At 44.3% G+C, this 26,013-nt stretch overlaps 1 protein-coding gene across 2 annotated transcripts in view; it reads right to left on the bottom strand.

Moving 5' to 3' along the window:
- Nucleotides 1-26,013, bottom strand: part of LOC126467915 (synaptic vesicular amine transporter) — an 805,596-nt gene that overhangs the window by 122,120 nt on the left and 657,463 nt on the right. For both annotated transcript variants that reach the window (XM_050096506.1, XM_050096505.1), the window contains exon 3: nt 23,709-23,903. In XM_050096506.1, the coding sequence (XP_049952463.1) occupies nt 23,709-23,903 (195 nt within the window). The remainder of the gene's footprint in view (nt 1-23,708; nt 23,904-26,013) is intronic.

The following is a 26,013-nucleotide window of genomic DNA, read 5'->3' as shown; positions in this document are numbered from 1 at the left end:
CACCTCTGCTCGTAGAAATCTATTTAACATCGAAGTCGTTGTAATTCTAATGTCAAATTAGTACAATTTGAAAGTTAGAGTATTTACAAATTTTATACCAAAGTTAACCTGGTAATGAGTCAGCTTACCCATACGACACCACGAACAAGGGTTATCAAATCTGCGGATTTCCTTCCTAATCGACGAAATCTATACATCTAAATCTTGTAATATAACAACCTTGAATATCATATTGGAATACACGACATAAAGCTTTTCCTCGATGCACAGTATCGAGAATTCCACTATCGTATGGCCACATTCGATATATATTATTCATAGTTATATGTTGTGTAGAAGAACTGTAACACGCTGTGTCATCGACAAAGTCACAAACTTCAATAATTTGTAATAATATATCTATGAATTTATAGTTAGCAGAAACAAAATAGACAAATTTAAAGGAATATTACGCCGGCCGCTGTGGCGGAGCGGTTCTAGGCCCTTCAGTCCGGAACCGCGCGACTGCTATTGTCGCAGGTTCGATTCCTGACTGGGGCATGGATGTGTGTGATGTTCTTAGGTTAGTTAGGTTTAAGTAGTTCTAAGTTCTAGGGGACTGATGACCTCAGATGTTAAGTCCCATAGTGCTCAGAGCCATTTGAACCATTTGAAAGGAGTATTAAAGAGATTTGGTAGTGCTGTTATTTTCACATAAAATTATCGTTCTGAAAGTATCAGAATATCAGAACTGAAAAATCAAAAGCGATTAGTAATATGTAACAAAGTACAAGATAATTTTCTAAACTAAAAAATATAATTCTTGAGTGATAACACGTGTAAATGTTGGTAACTAAAATATTTATACTATTTAACAGAAAATAGAATTTTTTAGAACTGATTGTTTACAGTTCATATATTACGAAATCTGACTTGTAAAACCTATATCTCGTCTAACTATGTAATGTTTTCCTCTGAGCATGCCGACACGCATAAGTAATTTCGAAAATTACATAAAATATTGTTTGTAATAATACCTAAAATTGATTCCATTGTCAAGGCTTCACATATATAGACGTGACGGCGAGCACATTAGAGTTCACCATCGGCAACTAGTAGTTCTTAATACCAGTCTAAGAAAACAGTTCAGTATAGTCACCGGTTGTAAACGTTTGTTGTATGGTAGTAAGCTGCACTGAATAAATGGAGAAGTTTTGAGTTACATAATTTCCGAATTTTCTCATTTCAAAAAGTTACATTCTGTTACTTACAAAAGGATCCAGCATTTTCCAAAAACGGTGACAACAGGATTTCTGCAGCAAATATGTATGGGCAGCAATATATACATCTACAGACTATTCCACAAGGCAAGTAAGGACAATAAAAGTAGCATTTTTCTGTTCAAATGGTTCAAATGTCTCTGAGCACCATGGGACTTAACATCTGTGGTCATCAGTCCCCTAGAACTCAGAACTACTTATCCCTAACTAACCTAAGGACATCACACACATCCATGCCCGAGGCAGGATTCGAACCTGCGACCGTGGCGGTCACGTGGTTCCAGACTGAAGCGCCTAGAACCGCACGGCCACAACGGCCGGCATATTTCTGTTCTTAGAATTATTTAGTCACTACACTTACACAGTTTGTGGCAGAAACACGTGAAATATTTCAAGTTTCCCTCAAATTACACTCCTGGAAATGGAAAAAAGAACACATTGACGCCGGTGTGTCAGACCCACCATACTTGCTCCGGACACTGCGAGAGGGCTGTACAAGCAATGATCACACGCACGGCACAGCGGACACACCAGGAACCGCGGTGTTGGCCGTCGAATGGCGCTAGCTGCGCAGCATTTGTGCACCGCCGCCGTCACTGTCAGCCAGTTTGCCGTGGCATACGGAGCTCCATCGCAGTCTTTAACACTGGTAGCATGCCGCGACAGCGTGGACGTGAACCGTATGTGCAGTTGACGGACTTTGAGCGAGGGCGTATAGTGGGCATGCGGGAGGCCGGGTGGACGTACCGCCGAATTGCTCAACACGTGGGGCGTGAGGTCTCCACAGTACATCGATGTTGTCGCCAGTGGTCGGCGGAAGGTGCACGTGCCCGTCGACCTGGGACCGGACCGCAGCAACGCACGGATGCACGCCAAGACCGTAGGATCCTACGCAGTGCCGTAGGGGACCGCACCGCCACTTCCCAGCAAATTAGGGACACTGTTGCTCCTGGGGTATCGGCGAGGACCATTCTCAACCGTCTCCATGAAGCTGGGCTACGGTCCCGCACACCGTTAGGCCGTCTTCCGCTCACGCCCCAACATCGTGCAGCCCGCCTCCAGTGGTGTCGCGACAGGCGTGAATGGAGGGACGAATGGAGACGTGTCGTTTTCAGCGATGAGAGTCGCTTCTGCCTTGATGCCAATGATGGTCGTATGCGTGTTTGGCGCCGTGCAGGTGAGCGCCACAATCAGGACTGCATACGACCGAGGCACACAGGGCCAACACCCGGCATCATGGTGTGGGGAGCGATCTCCTACACTGGCCGTACACCACTGGTGATCGTCGAGGGGACACTGAATAGTGCACGGTACATCCAAACCGTCATCGAACCCATCGTTCTACCATTCCTAGACCGGCAAGGGAACTTGCTGTTCCAACAGGACAATGCACGTCCGCATGTATCCCGTGCCACCCAACGTGCTCTAGAAGGTGTAAGTCAACTACCCTGGCCAGCAAGATCTCCGGATCTGTCCCCCATTGAGCATGTTTGGGACTGGATGAAGCGTCGTCTCACGCGGTCTGCACGTCCAGCACGAACGCTGGTCCAACTGAGGCGCCAGGTGGAAATGGCATGGCAAGCCATCCCACAGGACTACATCCAGCATCTCTACGATCGTCTCCATGGGAGAATAGCAGCCTGCATTGCTGCGAAAGGTGGATATACACTGTACTAGTGCCGACATTGTGCATGCTCTGTTGCCTGTGTCTATGTGCCTGTGGTTCTGTCAGTGTGATCATGTGATGTATCTGACCCCAGGAATGTGTCAATAAAGTTTCCCCTTCCTGGGACAATGGATTCACGGTGTTCTCATTTCAATTTCCAGGAGTGTATTAATTAAGATCACTTTCAAGCTTCTGAATACGTTTTTGCAAATCAGATCTCACGCTTGTCGTTTTGATACTCCATCTGTCCACTTCGAACTCTTCGTTTGGTAGGAAAAATACGTTAATAATTTTGTCTCAAATCACTAATTACGTTTTATTAATTATGCTCATCAATTTCAAACAATTAAATCTTTTTTCTGCAAAACTACACGTCACGATGGTCGATTTGAAACCCATTTGTTCATTTATCACTCTTTGTCAAGCTGCAAAAGTTCTGCCAAATAACTAATTACGTTTTTCTTAATTACCCTGATAACTTTCAAGCAATTAAACTTTTTTTTGCCAAAAGTAGACCTCAAGCCCCCCCATGAAGCATCGACCTTGCCGTTGGTGGGGAGGCTGGTCTGCCTCAGCAATACAGATAGCCGTACCGTAGGTGCAACCACAACGGAGGGGTATCTGTTGAGAGGCCAGTCAAACATGTAGTTCCTGAAGAGGGGCAGGAGCCTTTTCAGTAGTTGCGGGACAACAATCTGGATGATTGTCTGATCTGGGCCGGCCGAAGTGGCCGTGCGGTTAAAGGCACTGCAGTCTGGAACCGCAAGACCGCTACGGTCGCAGGTTCGAATCCTGCCTCGGGCATGGATGTTTGTGTTGTCCTTAGGTTTAACTAGTTCTAAGTTCTAGGGGACTAATGACCTCAGCAGTTGAGTCCCATAGTGCTCAGAGCCATTTTTTTGTCTGATCTGGCCTTGAAACATTAACCAAAACGGGCTTGCTGTGCTGGTACTGCGAAAGGCTGAAAGCAAAGGGAAACTATAGCCTAATTTTTCCCGAGAGCACGCAGCTTTACTTTATGGTTAAATGATGATGGCGTCCTCTTGGATAAAATATTCCGGAGGTAAAATAGTCTCCCATTCGGATCTCCGGGCGGGGACTACTCAGGAGGACGTTGTTATCAGGAGAAACAAAATTGGCGTTCTACGGATCGGAACGTTGAATGTCTGATCCCTTAATCGGATGGGTAGGTTAAATAATTTAAAAAGGGAAATGGATAGATTAAAGTTAGATATAGTGGGAATTAGGGAAGTTCGGTGGGTGGAGGAACAAGACTACTGGTCAGGTGAATACAGGGTTATAAATACAAATTCAAATAGGGGTAATGCAGGAGTAAGTTTAATAATGAATAGGAACGTGGGTGAGGTACTAAGAACAGCATAGTGAACGCATTATTGTAGCCAAGATAGATACGAAGCCCACGCCTACCACAGTAGTACAAGTTTATAAACGAACTAATTCCGCAGATAACGAAGAAATTGAAGAAATGTATGATGAGATAAAAGAAATTATTCAGATAGTGAAGGGAGACGAAAATTTAATAGTCATGGGGGACTGGAATTCGATAGTAGGAAAAGGAAGAGAAGGAAAAGTAGTAGGTGAATATGGATTGGGGCTAAGAAATGAAAGAGGAAGCCGCCTGGTAGTGTTTTGTACAGAGCATAACTTAATCATAGCTAACACTTGGTTCAAGAATCATGAAAGAAGGTTGTATACATGGAAGAGGCCTGGAGACACTGGAAGATTTCAGATAGAATATATAATGGTGAGCGTTTCCAGGGGCAGATGTGGACTCTGACCACAATCTGTTGGTAATGAACTGCAGATTAAAACTGAAGAAACTGCAAAAAGGCGGAAATTTAAGAAGATTGGACCTGGATAAACTGAAAGAGCCAAAGGTTGTAGAGAGTTTCAGATAGAGCATTAGGGAACGACTGTCAAGAACGGGGGAAAGAAATACGGTTGAAGAAGAATGGGTAGCTTTGAGAGGTGAAATAGTGAAGGCAGCAGAGGATCAAGGAGGAAGAAAGATGAGGGCTAGAAGAAATCCTTGGGGTAACAGAAGAGATATTGAATTTAATTGATGAAAGGTGGAAATATAAAAATGCAGTAAATACGCAGGCACAAAGGAATACAAATGTTTCAAAAATGAGGTCGACGGGAGGTGCAAAATGGGTAAGCAGGAATGGCTAGACGATAAATGTAAGAATGTAGAGGCGTATATCACTAGGGGTAAGATAGATACTGCCTACAGGAAAATAAAAGAGACTTTTGGAGAAAAGAGAACCACTTGCATGAATATCAAGAGCTCAGATAGAAACCCAGTTCTAAGCGAAGAAGGGAAAACAGAAAGCCGGAAGGCGTATGTAGAGGGGCCAAACAAGGGCGACGTAGTTGAGAGCAATATTATGGAGACGGAAGAGTTCGTAGATAGGGATGAAATGGGAGATATGATACTGCGTGAAGAGTTTAACAGAGCACTGAAAGACCTAAGTCGGAAGAAGGCCCTGGGAGTAGACAACATACCATTAGAACTACTGATAGTCTTGGGAGAGCCAGCCATGACAAAACTCTTACCACTCGTTAGCAAGATGTATCAGACAGGCGAAATACCCTCAGACTTCAAGAAGAATATAATAATTCCAATCCCAAAGAAAGCGGGTATAGACAGGTGTGAAAATTGCCGAACTATCCGTTTAATTAGTCACGGCTGCAAAATAGTAACACGAATTGTTTACAGACGAATGGAAAAACTGGTAGTTCCGACCTCGGGGAACAGCAGTTTGGATTGTGTAGAAATGTTGGAACGCGGGGCAACACTGACCCTACGACTTATATTAGAAGACAAATACGGGAAACCTACTTTTTTGGCATTTTTAGACTTGGAGAAGGCTTTTGACAATGTTGACTGGAATACTGTCTTTCAAATTCTGAAGGTGGCAGGGGTAAAATGCAGGGAGCGAGAGGCTACTTACAATTTGTATAGAAACCAGGAGGCAGTTACAAGAGTCGATGTTATTCAATCCATATACTGAGCAAGCAGTAAAGAAAGCAAAAGAAAAATTTGGAGTAGGAATTAAAATCCATGGAGAAGAAATAAAAACTTTGAGGTTTGCCGAGGGAACTGTAATTCTATCTGTGACAGCAAAGGACCTGGAAGAGCAGTTGAACAGAATGAACAGTGTCTTGAAAGGAGAATATGAGATGAACATCAACAACAGCAAAAGGAGGATAATGGAATGGAGTCGAATTAAATCAGGTGATGCTGAGGGAATTAAATAAGACACTTAAAGTAGTAGATAGGTTTTGCTATTTTGGGAGCAAAGGAACTGATGATGGTAGAAGTAGAGAGGACATAAAATCTAGGCTGGCAATGGCAAGGAAAGCGTTTTTGATGAAGAGAAATTTGTTAACATCGACTATCGATTTAAGTGTCAGGAAGTCTTTTTGAAAGCATTTGTATGGAGTGTAGCCGTGTATGGAAGTGAAACATGAGCGATAAATAGTTTGGACAAGAAGAGAATACATGCTTTCGAAATGTGGTGCTACAGAAAAATATTGAAGATTAGATGGTTAGATCAGGTAACTAATGAGGATGTACTGAACAGAATTGAGGAGAAGAGGAATTTGTGGCACAACTTGGCTAGAAGAAGGGATCGGTTGGTAGGACATGTTCTGAGGCATCAAGGGATAAGCAGTTTAGTATTGGAGGGCAGAGTGGAGAGTAAAAATCGTAGAGGGAGACCAAGAGATGAATACACTAAGCAGATTCAGAAGGATGTAGGTTGTAGTAGTTACTTGGAGATGAAGAAGCTTGCACAGGACTCAATAGCATGGAGAACTGCATCAAACCAGTCTCTGGACTGAAGACGACAACAACATCAACAGACCTGAAGTTGGACAACTTTATCCTCCGTTTGCCCATTTCATTCTTTTCGTTTGTCCATGAAAATTCGGATAAATATTTTCCCTTAAATCAATAATTAAATTTTTCTTAATCACCCTAATTGCTTGCATGAAAGTAAATCTTGTTTTGCGTAACTATTCCTCACTCTGGCCAGTTTTATATTTCATTTGTCTGTTTAGCTACTCTTCGTTTGGCTGTGGAAGTTTGGACAAACCCATTGTGTTATTTATAGGTAGCTTTGTTTTCTCTCCACTCAAGAATTTCACCAAGCTCACGTACGAGGGGCGTTCAGAAAGTAAGCTCCGATCGGTCGCGAAATGGAAACGACCATGAAAATCCGATAAAGCTTTGCACAGATGTGTTGGGTAGTGTCTCTAGTATAACCCCAGTTAGCATCACGTCGCTCTTCTCATTTCTGAGCTCGCAGTGAGTGCGTAAAGATGTCTAGAAAATAGTGTCTGCGCCAAGTACGAGGGCCTGGTGAGAAATTTCGCCTGAAGCTATGCAGCTAACATTACATAACTGTCGTGCTGTTTCGTCTTCACGACAATTCTCAGCCGCATTCTGCAGGGGCAATGAAGATGCTCCTGCATCGTTTTCAAATGGAAATGTGAGATTACCCACAATACAGTCCGCAATTGTCTCCCCCTGAGTTTCATCTCTGGTCACATGAACCGCTGTCTTTGAAGACAACATTTTGACACAGACAACGAGTTGTAGGCCAGCGTGGAGAATTGGCGGAAAGCACTGGCGGCTGCCTTCTATGATGAGGCTATTGAAAAGTTGGTACAACGCTATGACAAAAGTCTAAGTCAGAACGACGACTACGTAGAGAAGTAGCTGAAAGGTGTAGCTAATTGTTACAAGTAAAACATTTCTGATGTTCACTGTGGTTTCAATTTGGCAATCAATCGGAGCTTACTTTCTGAACAGGCCTCGTATATTGAAACAGAATTTTAAGTCTTTAGGATTATCCTGCACTCGTGAATTAGACGACAGTTGGCAACAGATTGGAAGTATTTGCCAGTATGAGAAACAAGGAACCGCGTCTGATTACAGTTGTTGGCTGTTAAGTTGTACATCAGGTGTTGGCTATCCGATGAAACAGCGTATAACTTGGAACGCTACGAGCGTGAAAAAATGGCGGTCCCTGGAGAAGGCAAGCAGCGAGTCCCCAGATGTATGCCCACTTTGCAAGTAGTGGCGCAATGCTTTATGGGGCGGCGAGACGTCCTGCAGTCGCGCGGGGCAGGTGGCTAACGACTGCTGAGTCTGCGCAGCGCGGCTCGTGTTTAATGGTCTGCAACGCTGGCTGAAGGGGTGTGGGTGGGGGGGATTGCGGTGATACCATTGGCCCGACAGCTCAGCAGTGGACCAAGACACATCATCTGCCTTTCCGCACAAACTTTCGACCTCTATATCTACACCCATACTCCGCAAGCCACCGTGTGGTGTGTGGCGATGGGTACTTTGCGTACAACTGATATTTTCCTCTTTTCTGTTAAAATAGCGAATGTTCTGTTAAAGTAGTGATTCTTTGTGATTACGTAAATTGAAGGAGGAGGGGAGGGAAAGAAAAGGAAAGATAAGGAAATGAAAGAGATTATTGATATCAGCTACATCATGACTTTGTGCAGCATCATCGGCGACGCATGAAAATGTGTGCCAGACCGGGGTTAGAACCCGGTATCTCCTGTTTATTAGGCAGTTGTGTTAAGCACTGCGCCACCCGGACATTGCACGAACTATCTCGCCACCCCTCTCAGCCGACCCGCTTTTCCACCTACTGCCACCTATCTGCAGTCCTCGTGGACATTCTCCATGATGGCTTCTTAGAGATTCCCGAAGGAATTTGGGCGTGATTATGCATCAACACTGAATGTGGTGCATTCATCACCCATCAATGCGAATCAATTATATGAATGTAGATGTCTCTTCTTTCGGACATGTCCAATCGTGTCGGACCTGGATAGTCACAGGGTAGAATATTGTCATGCGAGTTCATTGGAACGGTACAGGATGATTGATCTCCTGGGCCTGTCACTCTGTGGCATTGCGGTTCATAAGGGCATGATGCTTCAAAACTAAGGCGTACATTGAACCAGTGGAGAGAAGATGCCAATACACAGCGCCGGCAGGGTACTGGAAGACACAATGTGACCACAGCGCGAGATAACAAACTTGTCCACTTGGCTGAAACGGGCAGAACAGCTTCTTTCACAGTGTTGGCGCGACATTGGAGCACTGCAACAGGTGTGGAAATGTCTTTTTCGACGGTTCAACAACTTCCTCTGTTGGATGGATTGGTGGCACGCCTTCCATTGCGTCGGATTCCACTGACCAGAACCCACCAACGTCGGAGACTGCAATGGGCATGGGAACTCCGACGGTGGTGTGCTGAGTGGCAAAATGCAGTGTTTTCGGGTGAGTCCTGCTTAAACTTGTCCAACAGAGATGGCCGCAAACACGTTCGACGCCGCCGTGGTGAACCAACACCGACTCAAAGGAAGGCCTCGGCGCTTGTTGGTGACGTCACGCCAGCTAGGCACGGCGAACACCACGTCTGTGGCAGGCAGAAACGCCTTGGCGTGCTTATCACTATAAATCTCTTATTTTTGGACAAAATGTTCGGTATTGTTTTGGATTCTGCATTTTTATTTAGATGAAAGATTTTCTTACTATCGTAAAGCTACAAATGAAGGTCATAGTTCTGTATTACTGAATCCTGTCGAAACAAACGTAGATCAGTATGAGAAGACGCCTTGCCCCATTGCAAGCTTCGGAAATTTTACATTCAAGTAGCTATATTTACTAGATCTATTTTGCTATCTAAACTTACCCCAACCCCCTTACAATGAACTTGTTTCTTTTATTTATTTTCGTTTGACATCATAACTGGAAATATGAACTAATTTACATGTGTAAATGTTCAACTGTTGCCAGTCATTAGATTACAGTCGTTTTCAACGAAAGGAATTCTAAACAGGAAACAAAATAGCTTCATACATAGAAAATACTGCTGAGCTTAAACTTTTTTAAACATCCACATTAGGAAAGATAAATATTCCCCTCTTGCAACTGAAAGGAGAAACTTTATAAGATAAAAAAAATTTATTTGATAAAACAAGTATCTCTCTTTTGCCTCTTCTTCTGTCCCCCACCCCCTCCCCCAACGTGTAAAATCGCAAGATATTTCATTAACATTCAGTTCTCCTCAGCCCATAGTCAACCAAGAGACCTAAAGAAGAGCACCAATATGTTCACAGTTTCTTGTAAAAGCAACCCAGTACAAATGTAACTTCCTCAGATTTACAAATAAGGTAATGGAGCACGAATTCTGTTGCTGCTGGACCATGAAGTTGTTTTTGTATGTCACTCCTTAAAACAGGTGGAAATTTAAGTTCAGGAGTACACTATTTGTTAAGAAGTGTAATGAATTGCACAATTAATTGATTGCAGAAATCTCTCAGAACAATGTGTATTGGTCAACTACCGCCAATAGTTTCACATTTTCCTGTGTCACGGAGGGAGACACCACCATTATGAGTATGCCTGTAACAGACCTGGCGTTCGCCGTGCCTAGCTGACGTGACGTCACGAACAAGCGCCGAGGCCTTCCTTTGAGTCGGTGTTGGGTGAACGCAATTCCGCAGGTTGTACTACTGACAAGGGAACCTCCACATCGCACCCCCCCCCCCCCCCCCCCCCCCTCAGATTTAGTTATAAGTTGGCACAGTGGATAGGCCTTGATAAACTGAACACAGATCAATTGAGAAAACAGGAAGAAGTTGTGTGGAACTGTGAAAAAATAAGCAAAATATGCAAACTGAGTAGTCCATGGGCGACATAAGCAACATAATGGAGGAGGTGAGCTTAGGAGCGCCGTGGTCCCGTGGTAGCGTGAGCAACTGCAGGTTCAAGCCTTCCCTCGACTGAAAATTTTACTTTCTTTATTTTTGCATGGTTATTATCTGTCCGTTCGTTCATTGACATCTCTGTTCACTGTAATAAGTTTAGTGTCTGTACTGCGACCGCATCGCAAAACCGTGCGATTAGTATACGAAAGGACGTGCCTCTCCAATGGGCACTGTTGGATGGATTGGTGGCACGCCTTCCATTGCGTCGGATTCCACTGACCAGAACCCACCAACGTCGGAGACTGCAATGGGCATGGGAACTTCCTCCACAGGAAAACACATCTGATATATTCTATACGACACTGGTGACGGCATGTGCGTCACTTGACAGGAACATGTTGTCGACCCACCTAACTTGTACACTTGGCGAATAGGTAAAAAGATTCTTCTACCTTACCCGATTTAGGTTTTCTTGTGGATGTGATAATCACTCCCAAAAAAGTGATGAAAACATAAGAGTTTGTCACATAAACTGAAAATAAATAATTAAACTTTTCGCTTGATGGAAGATTCGAACCAAGGACCTTTCGTTCCGCAGCTGCTCACGTTACCACGAGACCATGGCGCTCCTGCGTTCCCATCGTCCTTAATGTTGCCTTTCTTCCATTGAACTACTCAGTTTGTATATTTTGCTTATTTTTTCACAGTTCCACACAACTTCCTCCTGTTTTCTCAATTGATCTGTGTTCAGTTTTTCAACGCCTACCCACTGTGCCAGCTTATAACTAAATCTGAGGGGGGTGCGATGGGGAGGTTCCCTTGTGAGCGGCATAGTGGACGAATGCCAAGTGTGATGGTTTGGGGCACCATTGCGCACAACACGCGATCTCACGTCTCGTGTCTTGAGGTCACCGTGAGCAGCTAGTGCAGTGTCAGGGAGGTTTTACAGCCCGAGGCACCGCGCCTTCTGCAGGCCGTTCGAAATGCCATATTTTAGCAGGACAACGCCCGGCTGCATGTGCAAGCCTTTTTCGAAAAATGATGGGGTACCGCTGCTTCTCTGGCCTGTACGTTCGCCTGACACGTCGCCCCTCGAGCATTTCGGAATGTGGTCGGTCGACAACTTGATCGTTCATGTCCTCCTGCAGTCACAACTGATGCTTTGTGGACTTGCCTACAAACTGCATGGCAGAGTATTCCTAAGCAGCACATTCAAGCGCTCTTTGTTTCCACGCCACGATGTCTAGCGGCTCTGATCGCAGCACGTGGTTGTGATACTCCAAACTGAATTTCGACAGTCCCAGTGCGAGTACAGGTCAGTATGCTGGCCATTTGTGTAGTTTCATATCCTTAACCGGTAGAATAAATTCCACTGTGATCACGTCTCTACGTCTTGGTGTTTCAGTTTTTTCCAAACTGTAGTGTACCATACTTTAAGAGAAAGTAAAATATGTAAGTCCCTGGTCTAGCAATGTACGCTTGCTACAACTGAGACGCATCGCCGGTAGCTTAACCTTTTTTTAGGTTTCCTTGCTGACTTCGATCTAATACAGCAAGACGAAAATCACCATCATCGCAGATTAAGACAATCGCCCAGCAAGACGCGAATTATGCTTACGTGCCATTAAGTTGGCATTCTCTGTACAGAGATTAAATGCAATAAAAAATGTTACATTCTGTGAGCCCTGCAAAAAGCATTGATGTGTATATTTTACTGTCTTTGACATTTACTACTAATTACTTGTGGTGATAAGTTAGAGCGTAGTATTTTTCACGATAGCAATTCAAAGATCATTAAGGCAGTAGCTTTATATTGAAAAAGTTAGTAATATCGCAGTGTGAACTCGAATCTCTCTCTTTTTCGCGAGATACATCTATGAGCAAACAACACAGGACTTGTAAAAACGTATGTCAGAAGCTCTAGCAATTAATTCTTGACATGAAAATATTACAGAAAGTTCACTCAAGCATAGATCCGAAAATCCTTCGTTAGGAAGTATGAAAGGTCTATACTACCTCCTGGTTGTGTAATTTACCTCTTATGTGCTTTTTACTCGATGTCGCGTTTACAGTACGTCATAACATTTTATTTATTTTGCCTGGTTGTTGTGTTTTACAGTGACTTTTATCACAACACATTATAGCGATGTATTTAGTGTCTGAAATGATAGAGATGCATTTCACACATGGCGTAACGCATGGGAATATGGACGCAGAACGTCAACTATATGTTGAAAGGTACATTGTATAGGAACGTTTGTAAGATTCCACCAATTCTCTCAAGAGAAAGGATCATTCGAGAAGGGAGATGCGGGTGGTGGGAGACCACGCAATGTATCAAACGCCTGAGCTTGAACACAGGCCCTCCAAACTGTGGATGAAATTCCATAAAGTCAAGGAGGACTGCGAGGTGGGAAAGCGTTAATCACACGACGATGTTGAAAATTTTTCATGAAAATGTTATGTTCAGTGGACGCAAGAATTAAATAAGGCAGACGTTCAGTCAGGAAAAATTTTCTGTCAATATATGTTAGGGCAGTGTGCTATGTTTCTGCGGTTCTGACCATCTACCTTAATCACTGACGAAATTGGCTTTTCAATGATGGGATTTTTGGTTATCATAACAATCAAGTTTGAGCTTACGAAAACCGTTATGGAGTCCGACAAGTTAGACATCAACAGAGGTTTCAGCCTCATGATCACCTCTCTGGCCCCTCCTTACTTCTGCAACCTCATACTGAACAGACCTATCTGCAGTTACTGAGACATGAGTTACTTCATTTACTTGATGATGTACCTCTACATGTCATCCAACGGATTTGGTTTAAGCACAATATGCTCCACCTCACTTTACTCAGATAGCTGGCTAGTATCGCGAAAAATCACCTTCCGTATAGGTGAATTAGTCGAGGGGGGATCCATTGCATGGTCTGCTCGATCGCCAGATTGGAATCCAATGGATTCTTTTCCTTTGGGTATATTTAAAATCCTCTGTGTATTCAACTTCCTTACCCAGTTTCAGTATTCTGAGGGAGAGTGTCCAGAAAGGATTTGAGCAAATACGGAAGACACTGGGAGTTTTCAACAACGAACGGAAAAGTCTGGAACGCAGGCTCAGGGGAATCATATAAGCAGGAGGTTGTCAGTTCAAGAAATTTCTATAAACGTAAATATGCATACTAAATGTATCACTTTTGTGCCATGAATAATCCTTTTGCACCTCCTGAACGAAGGATTTTCGGACCCACGTTCACATGAACTTTTTGTTTACTTATATCTCGTATGGAGACTATACAGTATTTACACAGTGAGGTACAAACTGAATATGCAAGATCTCTGGTCTCAATTGATCTTCCAGATTGATTTCAAGAGAGCCTATCCATCCCAGTGTTCTTGGAGATGCGTTGATGATATCCTTCCATTTTCCTCTGGAACATCTCTCGCGACGTTCCTCTACACTATCATCGCCGGTCTCCTCCGAAGCTTCACAGTCACACGCTGGTGTGTCCCGAGAGCTCAACTCGTAAATGAAGGACTTAGTTCTGCCCTGTCCACATCGGATTCTGTTCAGTTGACACCAGGTTCTTCTAGGCTGTTGCAAGCTTGAAATACCTGTGGCGTCTTCGAGGCCATGACGACGGACGCTGGTGTTGTTTTTCCATGTCTCCTTCCACCCACCTTCAGTCTTCAGTGGTTGGATCTCGCGAGCAATGTAGAATGATTTCCTTGACTTCAGACGCTTGCTGGGTGGACTAAGCAAAATTTCCTGGATAGGCAACCTTCGGTAAATTTCCTTATTAATTTTTTACCATTCAAGAGTCACTGCTTCTTGTTGGCTCAAAGCTGGCCGGAGTGGCCGTGCGGTTCTAGGCGCTACAGTCTGGAGCCGAGTGACCGCTTCGGTCACAGTTTCGAATCCTGCCTCGGGCATGGATGTGTGTGATGTCCTTAGGTTAGTTAGGTTTAATTAGTTCTAAGTTCTAGGCGACTGATGACCTCAGAAGTTAAGTCGCATAGTGCTCAGAGCCATTTGAACCATTTGTTGGTTCAAATGGCTCTGAGCACTATGGGACTTAACATCTGTGGTCATCAGTCCCCTAGAACGTAGAACTACTTAAACCTAACTAACCTAAGGACATCGCACACACCCACGCCCGAGGCAGGATTCGAACCTACGACCGTAGCAGTTGCGCGGTTCCGGACTGAGGCGCCTAGAACCGCTAGACCACCGCGGCCGGCTGAATCATTTGTTGTCTCAAATGTGGTGAAGCAGTGTTACTGAGAGCAAATAGCCAAGGTAGACGAGTCGGTCTCAAAGTGCCTGTTATGATTCTCACGGTATCGTTCAGCTCAGTTGCACTCTTGTATCATACTGGTGCTCAGTATTCAACCACAGAATATACACTGACGGAAAAAAATCGCAATACCAAGTAAAAGGTATGAGGTAAACTAAAATTGGTAGAGGTGTCTCTACACCTGAAAAGCGATCACTATTAAAATTTCGAGCCAGTTGCATAATAGTGGCACTGGTAGCGCCACTATGAGGGCGCAGATCAGGTTTGCTTTCAATGGAGGCTGTAACGGTAGTGAGCATTAGTTACCTTTGAAATTGGAAATTATGAGTTGACGTTAGTCAAGAAAGCTTTTTAGGGGACAAAGACGGGGATATTAACACCGCACTGAGTTTGAACAAGGTCGTGTAATGGGGCTACGAGAAGCAGGATGTTCTTTCTGCCATACGACTTGTCAGGAACGTAGCTACTGTACATGACTGCTCGCAGCGGTGGTTACGAGAGTGTACGGTCGCAAGAAAACCGGACTCTAGACGGCCACCTGGCACTACCGAGAGGGAAGATCATCGTGATCAGAGAACGCTCTGTCGCATCGTAATGCATCTGCAGCAGCAATTTGAGCAGCAGTTGGCACCACTGTGACACAAAGTACTCTTACAAATCGGTTAATTCAAGGACAGCCCCAAGCCAGACGCTTAGTGTGCTTATCACTAACCCCAAACCACCGCCATTTGTGACTTCAATGGTGTCAAGCGAGAGCTCATTGGATGCCATGATGGAGGTCTGTTGTGTTTTATGATGAAAGCTGGTTCTGGTTTTAATGATGACCGTGTGTTGGTTAAAAGGAGGCCAGTTGAGGGCCTGTAACCAATCTGTCTGCGTGCTTGATACACTGTACCTACGCCTGGAGTTATGGTCTGGTGTGTGATTTCATATGACAGCAGAAGCCGTCTCGTGGTTATACCCACACCTTGACTGCAAGTATGTACGTCAATCTGGTGATTTGATCTGTTTTTCAGCAGGATAACGCTCGCCTACATACCATTATTGCAACAAAACTAGCCCTTCTGAGTGTTGACATGTTGTTTTGACCTGCTCAGTCATGATATTTGTCCCCAATCGGCCACATGCGTGATATCATCGGACGCCACATCCAGCATCAAACACAAAAAGCATTAACTGTCCGTGCATTGCTCAACAAAGTGCAAGATACGGAACTCCATCCCACAGACTGACAACTGGGATCTGTAAAACTGAATGCGTGCATGTTTGCATGTTCGCAATCATTCTGGCGATTAGACTGGCCGTTACTGAACCAGCGTTTCACCTCTGTAGTGTTTTATCTCGCGCTTACATTAACCTGTGATCTTGCAATGTTAATCACTTTAGTATGTTACCTAGACAAATGTATTGCCGAAATTGCATTACTCTACATCAATTATTCTTTGATGTTACGAATGTTTTTTGTCAGTGTAAAAGAGAGAGAACCAGAGAACCTGGAACATGTGCCGCCCGGGTTCGCGGGTTCGATTCCCGGCGGGGTCAGGGATTTTCTCTGCCTCGTGATGACTGGGTGTTGTGTGATGTCCTTAGGTTAGTTAGGTTTAAGTAGTTCTAAGTTATAGGGGACTGATGACCATAGATGTTAAGTCCCATAGTGCTCAGAGCCATTTGAACCATTTTTGGAACACCTGCGTAATGTTGTGTAGGGCCCCCGCGAGCACGCAGAACTTCCGCAACGCGACGTAGCGTGGACTCGACTGATGTCTGAAGTAGTGCTGGAAGGATGTGACACCATGAATCTTGCAGGGCTGCCCATAAATACTTAAGATTACCAGGGGTTGGGGATCTCTTCCGAACAACACGTTGCAAGGCATCCCAGACATATTCAATAATGTCCATGTCTGTAGAGTTTGGTGGCCAGCAGAAGAGTTTAAACTCAGAAGAGTGGTTCTGGAGCCATTCTGTAGCAATTCTGGATGTGTGGAGTGTCGCATTGTCCTGCTGGAATTGCCCAAGTCCGTCGGAGTGCACAATGGACATGAATGGATGCAGGTGATCAGACTGGAAACTTCCGTACGTGTCACCTGTCAGAGTCGTATCTACACGTATAAGGGGTCCCATATCACTCCAACTGCACACACCCCACATTACAGGACCTCAACCGGCTTGAACAGTCCCGTGCTGATTAATTCATGAGGTTGTCTCCATGCCCGTACATGTACATACGCTCGATACAATATGAAACGATACTCGTCCGACCAGGCAACATGTTTCCACAGTCCAATGTTTGTGTTTACGACCCCAGGCGAGGCCTAAAGCTTTGTGTCGTGCAGTCATCAAGAGTACACGAGTGGGCCTTCGGCTCCGAAAGCCCATCTCCATGATGTTTCGTTGAACGGTTCACACTCTGAACAATTTACAGAAGTGTCGCACTTCTGTCACGTTGAACGATTCTCTTCAGTCGTTGTTGAGTCCCTTTGTTTTACAGTATTCCTCATTTTCACAGTACACTCATGGAAGCCGGCCGGTGTGGCCGTGCGATTCTAAGCGCGTCGGTTTGGAACCGCGTGACCGCTACGGTCGCAGGTTCGAATCCTGCCTCGGGCATGGATGTGTGTGATGTCCTTAGGTTAGTTAGGTTTAAGTAGTTCTAAGTTCTAGGGGACTGATGACCTCAGTAGTTAAGTCCCATAGTGCTCAGAGCCATTTGAACCACTCATGGAACGGTCGTACGGGAAAATCCCCATCTCATCGCTACCTTGGAGATACTGTGTCCCACCGCTCGTGCGCCGACTATAACACCACGTTCAAACTCGCTTAAATCTTGATAACCTGCCATTGTAGCAGTAGTAACCGATCTAATAACTGTGCCAGACACTTGTTGCCTTTTACAGGTGTTGCCGACCGCAGCTCCGTATTCTGGCTGTTCACGTATCTTTGTATTTGAATATGCATGCCTATACCAGTTCTTTGGCGCTTGAGTGTATAATGGTCACCAAGTAATCTTAGGTCTTGTGTGAGCACATTTTCCATCCTCTAGTTGCTTGCTTTGAGATGGATTGGCAGCATCGTCTGTGTAGCAGAACTTCTTGGACACAGTTTCTGGCACGTCACTTATATACAAGTTGACCAACAGTGGGGCCAGGACAGATCCTCGTGGTGAACCGTTCTTGATTGTATATCACCTGCTCGTTTTGTCATGAAAGCAGATTCGGAAATACTGGTTTCTCAACATGTTGACCACAGAGTTGTAGCCTTAAGCAAGGGACAGTTCGCTTTAGCTTTAGAATTAGTCAATCCAGTCACAATGTATCGTAAGCAGCAGTTAGATCCACAAACGCTACTACAGATTTTGGTCCTTTCTGGGAAGCAGCTTCCATGTAAGATGTAAGCGCCAGTACTTGCTCACAGCTGCTGCGGTTTTGCCTGAAACCTGCTTCGTAGGAACCACTTTAGTGGCAACTCTACCGTAAATCCTGTTGTAAATAAGCCGTTGTAGCAGTTTGTAACAGACACTGAGAAGGGCAGGTGGACGATAGTTTGGGGGACCGACTTTCGATTTCCCTGGTGTGAGGATTCTAATAGTTGTTGCTATCTTAAAATCTGCTGGTATCAGACCCTTGCTCAACAGCCTGATTAAAATCTCTTTAGCCATTTCTGCCATTTTTTCCAAGGAGAAATGGTAAATTCTGGGAACAGTCCACCTAGCCCTGCTGCTTTCTTTAGCTTTAGGTATCTTATGGCTTTCTCGATCTCATTGTCAGTAAAAGGAGAGCTGAAGGACATCCTTTTGTAGAAGCTCTTCTTGCATATTTTTGTGCTGTTGCTGCCCAGAGGAACATTTTCCGCTCGCGACTTGATGTGCTGTGCAATACGCGGTGATGTGATCTCTGATTTCTGGCTTATTTTTGGTGTTGATGCTTCTGACTGTTTGAGAATGGACCATGTTTGCGGCTTGAGTAGATAAGATCCAGTTCTTGGGAAGCCGTTAATCACCTTCCTTTCCTTTGGCAGTTAAGAAACGGAGAACTTTTCTGCCTACTTCTGAATCACCACTGCCCTCGTATTTCTTGCAGAGGTCTTCGGTCTCCTGATTCCAGCAGATCACATATTCCTTCCTGAAGCCACGTGGTGTATTTGCTGGCTCTATAACTTTTGTAATGTTTTGGTGTCAAAGGTTTCTGTCAGACACTTTATGTAACCTTACACACATACCTCTGCAAAAGACTGTGAAGTGCATGACGGAGGGTTCGTAGCATTGTATCACGTATCAGGATTTCTTTCCGTTGTAACAGCATACGAAATGAAACAGGCACCATGCACTCATACAAATAATTCGCCTCGATGGGCAATGAATGCACCGGCTTCAATGCGGATGCATAAGTACGTTAGACCTCCAGCGTGAGCACGGAGAACATGGAATGGGACTACAGATAGGTAGCGCTCGGTGGGGGTGTCAATCGGCCGGGAGGCGTGACGAGATGGTCCGCTCAATTACGATAAACAGCGTGTTCGGATGGCGCAGTGGTTAACGCATCTAACTGGACCCATCAACACAAGTTTCCCCAGATCATATGGCGTCGTGTGTGGAAAGCGGTGCATGCTGGTTATCTCGACTCCAGCGTCCAGGCAAGCTGGTATATCACCGTCAATTGCAAACAGGTCAACCAGCTTCGTTTGCACCGCATCCGCCTCACTGGCACACCTCTCTGTGTTCTCTGTGGTGTAGATGACACAGACGCTGATCGATTCTCATGTAGGTCGTCGTCTGACGTCTGGAGGCTCGCGCAGCGTATCTTGGCTTTCCTTACCCGACAGACACCTGCTCAGATCACTTTCCTGACGCTTTTATTCCGTGATGTGATTCATTACTCCGCAACAAAAACTAACGCTGTGCATTGGATACGCGGTCATACGGTCCGCTACAGTTTTGGCCCCGATGAGAAACCAGAACTAGGTTATTATCTATCGACACTGTGCACTTGTTCGCAACCCCAGATACAAGAAGTTTCTTTTCCAATTTTCTACGGAGCGCCTTTCATTATTAATCTTCCACCTGGAACGTCCAAGCCATGAGATGCAGATTTTTTTTTGCTGACATGATGTTCTGAACGCACTAAAAACGGAATCTCCATTAAAATCTCGAAAAGACACGTTTGGACGTTCCGCCAATCCGAAGGCTCTAGCGACTCCTGAAATTCTGGTGCATAGACTAATTTAATTTAAAAATTACAAAATACATAATAAATAAATAAATGAAAGAAAATGAAGATATATACATAGAAAAAAAAATGGAAAAATGCAATAAAATATACTAAAAAAACAAAAACTCATACAAACTACTTTCGTTTTCATCCCTACTCTATATGTTCTTCACCCCTACTTTCTTCCTTTCCTACATCCTTGTAGTAATAGGCTAATTGTTTCGGGATAGGCGTAGGTCTGAAGAGGTGCATTTTATTTTATTTTATTCATTTTGTTAAGACACAAGTGGTGGTGGCAGGTAGATTTTTCTATAGTTTCCCTTTCCTGTCCAGGGACGGAAAAAAAGTAAAAAGAAAAGGAAAAAGCGGAATATCCATATTCAAACCTCCCTCATACAAAAAAAGAAAAAAACCTGGAAAACAAGAGATTCTGGGTTCAAGTCCTGGTCTGTCACATATTTTCTCTCGACTCTGAAGTCACGTAAAGTCTCGATTCAAGTGACATCGTCAATTCATTTCCTTTCCTTTTCTATCCTTTCTCCCTCCCCCTTTCAGTTTACGCATGTCCGAAAGAACAGACATCACGTATTCATATAGCTTTGTGAGTAGGCTTTCACGGAGTAAGTGGCGTCAATCTCCAGTTATCCGTAAATTCCGATTTGTCCCCCTCTTTGTGACACCCTGCCGTAAGTCAAACAACCCTACCACCATTCGTGCAGCCCTTCTTAGTATGCATTCAGTATCCCCTGTAAGTAGTATTTGATATATGTCCCACATGCTGGAGCAGTATACTAAGACGGAAAGATGAGACACACAGGTGACTTGTAAGCAACTCTTTTGCCGACTAAATATCAGTATCCTAGGAATGAACTCAAGTCACTCACTTGCTTTACGAATGACTAAGCCCACGTGACCATTTGTTTTCAGATCAATTTAAATTGTTATACCTAGATATTTATGTGAGTACAGTGATTCAAAATATGAGTCAGTGATGCTGAGTCAGTAGGGTGCTACACTTTTGCGTTTTGCAATGTGCTCGATTTTACATTTCTGTGTATCTGAAGCAAGTTGTCAATCTTTGCACGACGTTGATATGTTGGAAAGATCTGACTGGATATTTGTGCAGCTTTTTAGATGGTGCTTCCAGATAACTGTGTCATCTCCATAAAAAGATAATAAATCTGAGGTTGCTATAATACACAACATGCACACCAACGGTTCCAACACACCTCCCTGAAGTACACCTTTTTTCGACGTCGCTTTCCACTTTTTTCGATGACGCTTCATCGAAGATAATATGTTTGTCCTTCCTGCTAAGAAAGCATAAATAATAAATTTTCTTTCGTAACGCATGTGATGGTACTTTTGTTAAATAAACTTTGGTGTGGTACCTAGCCAAATACTTTTCGGGAGAGAAAAACGTTATTTTGAAATGGAAAGGTCTTGGCTAGCTCCAATTCCGATAAGTTTAACATTCTTTATTACGGCACGTGCTTCGGCTTTTTTCCATTCTCAAGTAACTTGCGAATAACGTTGATGAAATTATCTGCACATATGGTTGTTGTTCATACGAATAAGTACACATCAGAAGAGTACATTGGTACTTACATCTAGTTTGACTTGACATCCATATTGCGTCTATAGTAAACGGTCATTGTCTAATTCGTAGAGATTACGTGGCATGCAGTAATTATAAACGTATGGAATACGTTTTGTCACTTATTTGACTGTTCATTTACTATAAAGTACGATTTGAAATTTATTTGACACTTCGTTTTCTCTTATGATACATGTTTCCAAAGTGTAGTTAGCTAGGCAGCAATAATGATATGTTTCACAGCAAAATCCAATCGGTGAAATATAACAGCCGAAACCGATGTCGTAATAGAGAATATTAAATTTATTGCACCTAGTCTTGACCTTTCCTTTTTCAAAATGTATTACGACGTGTACTGCGCTGTGGGCTCAGTGCCACGAAAAACAGAATGTACATTACTTTAACTTACGACATAAATTTGCGCACAAGGCCTGCAGCCATTATGTGGATAAATGAGCACGTGATCATTATTGCTATTAACAAGAATCCAAGTATTAAAACCTTTTGGTAGGGGTTTCGTGCATGATCTACCATAATAATACGAGGCGTGTTTTTTAAGTATGCACCGTTTTGAAATTAAAAAAAAGACGTGCTAAGATATCTCAATAATTTTATTTTTGAAACTTCCTGGCAGATTAAAACTGTGTGCCGGACCGAGACTCGAACTCCTTGCCCGCGTAAGGCAAAGGTCGCGAGTTCGACTCTCGGTCCGGCACACAGTTTTAATCTGCCAGGAAATTTCATATCAGCGCACACTCCGCTGCAGAGTGTAAATCTCATTCTTCAAGTGCAGGAACAGATGGTAGTCACTGGGCGCAAGATCGGGGCTGTACGGAGGATGACCTAGAGTTTCCCATCGAAACGATGTGATGAGATCTTTGGTCTGATTCGCCACATGAGGACGGACATTGTCTTGCAGCAAAACGATGCCCTTGCTCAACTTCCATGGACTGTTGCTTTGATTCTGGTGTGACGTAGGCCAGCTATGTTTCATCACCCGTAACAATTCGGCTTAAGAAATCATCACCATCGTTGTGGCACCGCTCAAGGAAAGTCAATGCACTGCCTAAACGTTTGGTTTTGTGCACATCCGTCAACATTTTCGGTACCCAACGTCCGCACAATTTTCGGTAATTCAAGTGCTCGGTCACAATGCCATACAAAACACTACGAGAAACATTAGGAAAGTCATCCTGCAAGGAGGAAATCGTAAAGCGTCTGTTTTCTCTAATTTTACTGTCCACTTCATTAACGACGGAAGGACGCCCACTCCGTTGTTCATCACGCACATTTGTGTGGCCATCTTTAAGTGCTCTCACCCACTTTCTTACCATTACATCACTCACAATCTTTTTCTCACGATGAATATCGATCGCTTTTAGGCCTTTAGCACTGAGAAATCTCATAACAGCCCGTACTTCACAGGCGGCGGTACTCACGAGTATCGGAGGCATTTCAAACACTCAGTGCACAACGTAAACTAGGAAGAATCAGTCTGTAATGGCATCAGTGCGTAGATTAAGGTACAGGCTTTCATGTAAAAATAAAATTATTGAGATATCTTAGCACGTCTTTTTTTAATTTCAAAACTTAAAAATCGCGTCTCGTGTAAGAGAAATACTTAACACAGAACATCCTACCATGTTGTGTGTCTAATTACGTAATAAAATTCACGTAGCTATCTTTTAATTTTAGTGTAACAAATTCTGAAATGTATAAAAAGACAGCATTGACATTTTGTATTTTTTACACTAGTGAAAATGTAGAATTATTATCTATAACCAGTGGACGAATTTCCTGCATCCACCAGCGTGGAAGGAAGAAGAAATAGCTTGCTGTAAATGTGAAGTGTACACGGGACTGAGGCTTTAGTGGTGTGCACCTTGCACGAACTAGTTTCTACTTGTCGAGGCAGTGGCGTACCTGCTTCCGGGGAGACGGTCGTGTGGTCGGTGAGGAACTCGAGCCGGGCCTGGTCTTCAGTGGAGTCGGTGGGGGCGGCGGTGGTGGGGGCGGCGGTGGTTGGTGGGGGCGGCGGGGGCGGCTCCGGACTGTCCACGGCGCCGTGGCTCTCGTTGGGGTGGCGGATGTCGTACAGGAACTCCGGGATGATGGGCACTGCAACACAAACAGCCGCACCTCGTACAGCGCCATTCCTTCCGCCCCGCTGTGCGAAACACCCTGCCGCTGACGCAGAGGGTGAAATGATCTGGCGGCGGCGGAGCGGCTGCAGCGGTCGCTGGAAGCTGAAAGCCTCTTCGGCTGTATATCTACCGTGGATCACTGATATAAACAGGGGTTTAGAGACCCCATTTGAAAGCTGCCGCTACCTTATAGTTTTACCTGTGAGTGCATATCAGTTTATAACTCCCGTGTTAATGCTATGAAGATATTCTCTTTTGTATGAAATTTAAGCCATCAAAGACCAACAATTGGGTAGTAAACAAACCTCCATAGTACAACGGAAGAGCAAAGGGGCCTTTAACATATACACTACTGGCCAATAAAATTGCTACACCAAGAAGAAATGCAGATGATAAACGGGTATTCATTGGACAAATATATTATACTAGAACTGACATGTGGTTACATTTTCACGCAATTTGGGTGCATAGATCCTGAGAAACCAGTACCCAGAACAACCGCCCCAGGCCGTAATAACGGCCTTGACACGCCTGGGCATTGAGTCAAACAGTCCTTGCAGCTTAAACACGATACAACAGTTCATCAAGAGTAGTGGCTGGCGTATTTTGACGAGCCAGTTGCTCGGCCACCATTGACCAGACGTTTTCAATTGCTCAGAGACCTAGAGAATGTGCTGGCCAGGGCAGCAGTCGAATATTTTCTGTATCCAGAAAGGCCCGTACAGGACCTGGAACATGCGGTCGTGCATTATCCTGCTGAAATGTAGGGTTTCGCGGGATCGAATGAATGGTAAGGCCACGGGTCGTAACACATCTGAAATGTAACGTCCACTGTCGAAAGCGCCATCAATGCGAACAAGAGGTGACCGAGACGTGTAACCAATGGCACCCCATACCAACACGCCGGGTGATACGCCACTATGGCGATGACCAATACGCGCTTGCAATGAGCATTCACCGCGATGTCGCCAAACACGGATGCGACCATCATGATGCTGTAAACAGAACCTGGATTCATCCGAAAAAATGACGTTTTGCCATTCGTGCACCCAGGTTCGTCGTTGAGTATTCTATGGCAGGCGCTCCTGTCTGTGATGCAGCGTCAAGGGTAACCGCAGCCATGGTCTCCGAGCTGATAGTCCATGCTGCTGCAAACGTCGTCGAACGGCGTTCCCTATTACCCTCCTGAACCCACCGTTTCCATATTGTGCTAACAGTCATTCGATCTCGACCAACGCGAGTAACAATATCGCGATAAGATAAACCGCAATCGCGATATGCTACAATCCGACCTTTATCAAAATGGGAAATGTGATGGTACGCATTTCTCTTTCTTACACGAGGCATCACAACAACGTTTCACCAGGCAACACCAGTCAATTGTTGTTTGTGTATGAGAAATCGGTTGGAAACTTTCCTCGTGTCAGCATCTTGTAAGTGTCGCCACCGGCGCCAACCTTGTGTGAATGCTCTGAAAAGCTAATCATTTACATATCACAGCATCTTCTTCCTGTCGGTTAAATTTCGCGTCTGTAGCACGTCATCTTCGTGGTGTAACAATTTTAATGGTCAGTAGTGTAGCAAATGATGATAAACTGCAACCAAAATCTTCAACTATCCTAACACATAGGACAGGGAAGTGCCTGTGTTGTCCGAAGGAACACTGCATAGTTTTTCTTAATAAAATGTGCACTACTATTTCGTAATTTATTCGCCAAAGCCAGGCCCTCGACTCTCAATGGATATGTCCTTCCTGGACGGAAATGTACGCAATGAACGAGTGAACGTTATGACACAAGGACGATGACATCTGGAAGCTAGGGTCAGGCCGCGATTTGTGCACGGATAGCCGAAGCGATTAAGGTGCCCGCTCGCGTATAGCGGGAAATCCGGTTTCGAGTCCCGGTTTGGTACAAACTTTCATTGTCGTCATTCCAATACACAGCCGAAGGTGGTCCGTAGTCGCAACTCCAAATACGAGTACATTTCCTGCATATCCTAATAAAACTTATCAGTATAATACGATACTGCAGTGCCTATGTTTGTAAAACGTACCATCCAATATTTCTTCGGACATACATGAC

This window comes from Schistocerca serialis, chromosome 1 (genome assembly GCF_023864345.2).
Source record: "Schistocerca serialis cubense isolate TAMUIC-IGC-003099 chromosome 1, iqSchSeri2.2, whole genome shotgun sequence".
Taxonomy (NCBI): Eukaryota; Metazoa; Arthropoda; class Insecta; order Orthoptera; family Acrididae; genus Schistocerca; species Schistocerca serialis.
This window is presented reverse-complemented; position numbering and strand designations above follow the sequence as displayed.